At 41.5% G+C, this 3,767-nt stretch overlaps 1 protein-coding gene across 1 annotated transcript in view; it reads left to right on the forward strand.

Moving 5' to 3' along the window:
* Nucleotides 1-411: 411 nt before the first annotated feature.
* Nucleotides 412-3,767, forward strand: part of klhl32 (kelch-like family member 32) — a 44,874-nt gene continuing 41,518 nt past the window's right edge. The window contains exons 1-2 of the mRNA XM_032517872.1: nucleotides 412-598; nucleotides 2,017-2,132. Of these exons, the coding sequence (XP_032373763.1) occupies nucleotides 2,110-2,132 (23 nt within the window). The 5' untranslated portion in view covers nucleotides 412-598; nucleotides 2,017-2,109. The remainder of the gene's footprint in view (nucleotides 599-2,016; nucleotides 2,133-3,767) is intronic.

A 3,767-nucleotide genomic window follows, 5' to 3' on the forward strand; every position in this document is an offset into this window, starting at 1 on the left:
AGAACGTTCCCCTAACGTTATCCTAACGTTGCAACCTTTAGAGAACTTTTCCCTAACGTTATCCTAACGTTGCAACTTTTAGAGAACGTTCCCCTAACGTTCTTTTTACATTACAATGCATACAGTTGTGTTTTTAACATCACAGCTGTTTGCACTATATAAAACTAACGCTGCTTTGACAGTCATTAGTTGAGCAGCCCGGTGTTAAATTACAGTAACAATCATTCAACAACCATCCTCATTGGCTGTGCCCCCGGGAACCTACGAGCACACCCTGGTGTCCCTACAGGCGCCTATATCATACTGTGTAGAAAACATTGCCTACTCACATTTGTCGTGTCCCAATTATCCACCTGGAGGCGCTGTATCCCCTCTATGTCCACACGCATGTGACCGCCGTGCAGAGGCGGGGCTATAACGTGACAATATAGGTGCTACAGTGTAGAAAGTGTCCGCGATTGAGTGCATCTGCCCGCCGTTGAGACCCCATTTCTTCTCGCCGCGGATGTCCAAGAGACCACGCTCGGACATTAAATGCCATTTGTAACGGAGACGCCTCCAGAGGGGACTGGACTGAATCCTAACACATTCATATGAGGTGCGTGAGCAAGTGGCATATTCAGATAAGAGAGAGCCGAATCCAGTAAATTCCTGCCAAGCCGCAACTAGGCTATATCATTTGGTATCGGATTGTCTGAGTGCGCAATGTGATGGATGCAACAGGATTATTCTGCTCGTTGGAGCTTTGTTCTCCGTCCCCATAGTTTGTGGACCAAGGCGCTGGCCTGTTGCTAGGAGACCTTTTGACAGCTGGGAGCTTTTGGAAAGTGAGTGTTAAATGAATTAATGGTGTGTGCTCCTTTGGCAACCCAAACATTCCTTCTTCTCCCCAATCCAGTTCCAACTGTGCGCTGTTGTGCTGGTATCCTAATTGCCTCTTGTGCGTAAAAGACAACATTTACCACTGTGGCTGTGTTCAGTCAGGAGATTATAGTGTTTTGCAGGGAACAATGGCCTACTTGTTGTGATGATCAGATCCTAAATATATCACCCTTCCGGATATGTTTAATCTTTTCTGAGTCCAAAAAATGATGTCATTTACTCATGTATGTTAGACATTCAAAAAATGTATGGGATAAGTTGCTAAATATATTGCCATTTGCAAAAACTTTTCAAAACTTCATAACTGCCCATAGAGATCACCAAATGGAATATTACTCCTGATTTGGCACTTGTGGTGCAATTGTCAGATTTGATTACTAGTACATTTGCTTGATTTAAATTTTATATACGAAGAGCCTCACCCACCAAAACATAGGTTAAGCTATGAAATGTATGCAGCAAGCGTTGGCCTGGTTTGGGGTTGGACTCAGGACCATAAGCTCCTTTTCTCCCCCAGTCAGTAGCAGTTGCCTGCTGTGGCAGTGCATCTGAAGGACAGAACAGATCGATGACTAAATCTGGCCTATATAGGCTACACTCAGTAGAACCACACATACACAAACTTCATCATAGCCCAATTAGGGGACCAGGGTAGACTTATTGTACAGTGAGTAAGTTGTTTTTCAATCAGAGTAGCCAGAGCAGCTTGGATTTCAGTGCATCTGTGCTGACCTCTGTTTTTCTCTTGGGCTGCTGGGTATTATCTCAGGGTTATCAGATTCAGGTGTGTAGCACATCATGTCAAGGTTGTAGCTACACTGGAGGGACTTGGTGTAATTTGGACTCCCTGCTTGTTCTGAAAGATGCTGAGCTTGTTTATTCCCTTCTCTGAAGTCTGAAGGCGAGCTGCCTGTGGCTGTCACAGCCGGCCGTGCCGTACATGGAACTGGCTGGAAAGAAACAGCTATAAGAAATGTCAAAGTCAAGGCCAGTGCGGCCGAGAGAAGGGACAAATCAGCATCGGGCTTGACGCGCGGTTGCATCCCTTCACACATCGCGCAGGAGGTTGTCACAGTGCGGCTGGGGTCGAGTGGATGGACTGAGTAAAGCTGACATGCTGTTCTGTCCTATCAGGCTGATGCACAATCCCAGTGAGGAGACCACTGTCCTCAGGAGCCACTCAGCACCTCCCCTCCACCACCATCTCCTCTTCTTTTCTCAAGGGGCATGCCTTCTGAACCCAGACTCAGGTAAGTGGCAGCCTGTCTATACGTGCTGTACTTTTAGATCAGGGCTTTTCCTGCATAGAGGAATTTCTGGCGTGACCCAAAGAGCCTTTTAGCCAGCCACAAAGGCAAAATGATAAGAACTGAGAATAGAAATAGCAATTTAATCCTCATTAAGGAATGATTAGTTAAGCATTCTTAATGATTAACACCACTCAGCATCAATGGTAGTGAATGCTTAGCTAATCATTTACTTATTCATTTAACAGTAACTACCAGTCTGATTAACAGTAACTAATTATTAGTGCGTGAATCGCAGTCAATCAGTCATTAACTAACCGTTCATTCCTCATTCGGTAATCATTAGCTACCTACTTTTTGTGTACCTTATTTTAAAGTGTTACCATGCATAGATTTTGCCTTTACTGTGCACTTACAGCCGTGTGTAAAATATAAAATGTGCACCCTTTTGGAAGACGTTCTGTTACTATTTAGTCACAATTTCAATGCACCAATTTTGTTTAAAACCAAATTAAATTGTCACTAGATTTCTTGATTATTCAGCCAATCAGGGCCACTGGAGAGACAGTTGAATGTTATGTTGTTACATGCTCAATGCACAAACAGAACTGTTCCTTGAATAGAAGTCGGTGTATGGTGTATGTTTGTATGAAATGTAGCCAAATGGCCATTAACCACCATTCTTTATTCTAATTTAAGGGAAGTCTTTGTATTGTAAGATCAATATCTTGTTCAACAAAGGTGTTCCCATGTACTGTAACTTTCTGTTGTTATCCAACTTATTGTTTGGATATAATGGAGGTTAGACTATACCCACGTAAATCTGTATGTTCTATATTTTTGTTATTGTCAACAAAGCCTATGAAAGACCAAAGTCACAAATAGCGTTGCAAAATCTCTGGAATATGGATGTTTTATAACTTTCCATGGGACATAAAGTGACATTTAGGTTGCTCAGGCTGTACTTACCATGTAATATGCAAATTGGAACTAATAACCTTTTACTGTATCATCGGTAGCAGACATAATCCAAAGATTGGCCAAATAAATCCATTAATCCATTAATTTGTCAGATACATACAGTGTGAACGTTACATGTAGTGACTTAGCTATAGCTAGCCAGTATTAGCTGTAATATTGAAATTGACATTTAAATAAACCACTGTCACTAGCCCTGAAAGAAGGGCTGGTTATTAAGCCTATGGCCCACTGATGAAAGTATTGCATTATATGTATATTTGCAGTATTACAAACTCGGTGTCAGGTGTGACATTTCCCGGAAATAACGCTGTATTATAGTTTGTTTCTCCATCTTAAAAAATAAATTGAACTATGCACACAGTTCTTAAAACCTGATGCTCATGTATCAAGAGGAGTCCAAATCACCATGGTCCAGATCATAGAAATAAAACATTTTATTTGAGCATTTTATTTCTATGGTCATCTTTCTAAATGGAGGAAAAATGCCTTGCAAACGTTGAGCCAACAATATTGGCTGTGTTTAAACTCCTCAATTAACATGCTCAATCAAGCGGCATCCAAGTTATAAAATGTGTACTTTGCTTCAGGCCACTATGTGTTGGTTCGCTGAAATATCATAAGAAATATAAAATATATTCACTCCAGTAATATAATCAC

The sequence above is a fragment of the Etheostoma spectabile genome, chromosome 6 (genome assembly GCF_008692095.1).
Source record: "Etheostoma spectabile isolate EspeVRDwgs_2016 chromosome 6, UIUC_Espe_1.0, whole genome shotgun sequence".
Classification (NCBI taxonomy): domain Eukaryota; kingdom Metazoa; phylum Chordata; class Actinopteri; order Perciformes; family Percidae; genus Etheostoma; species Etheostoma spectabile.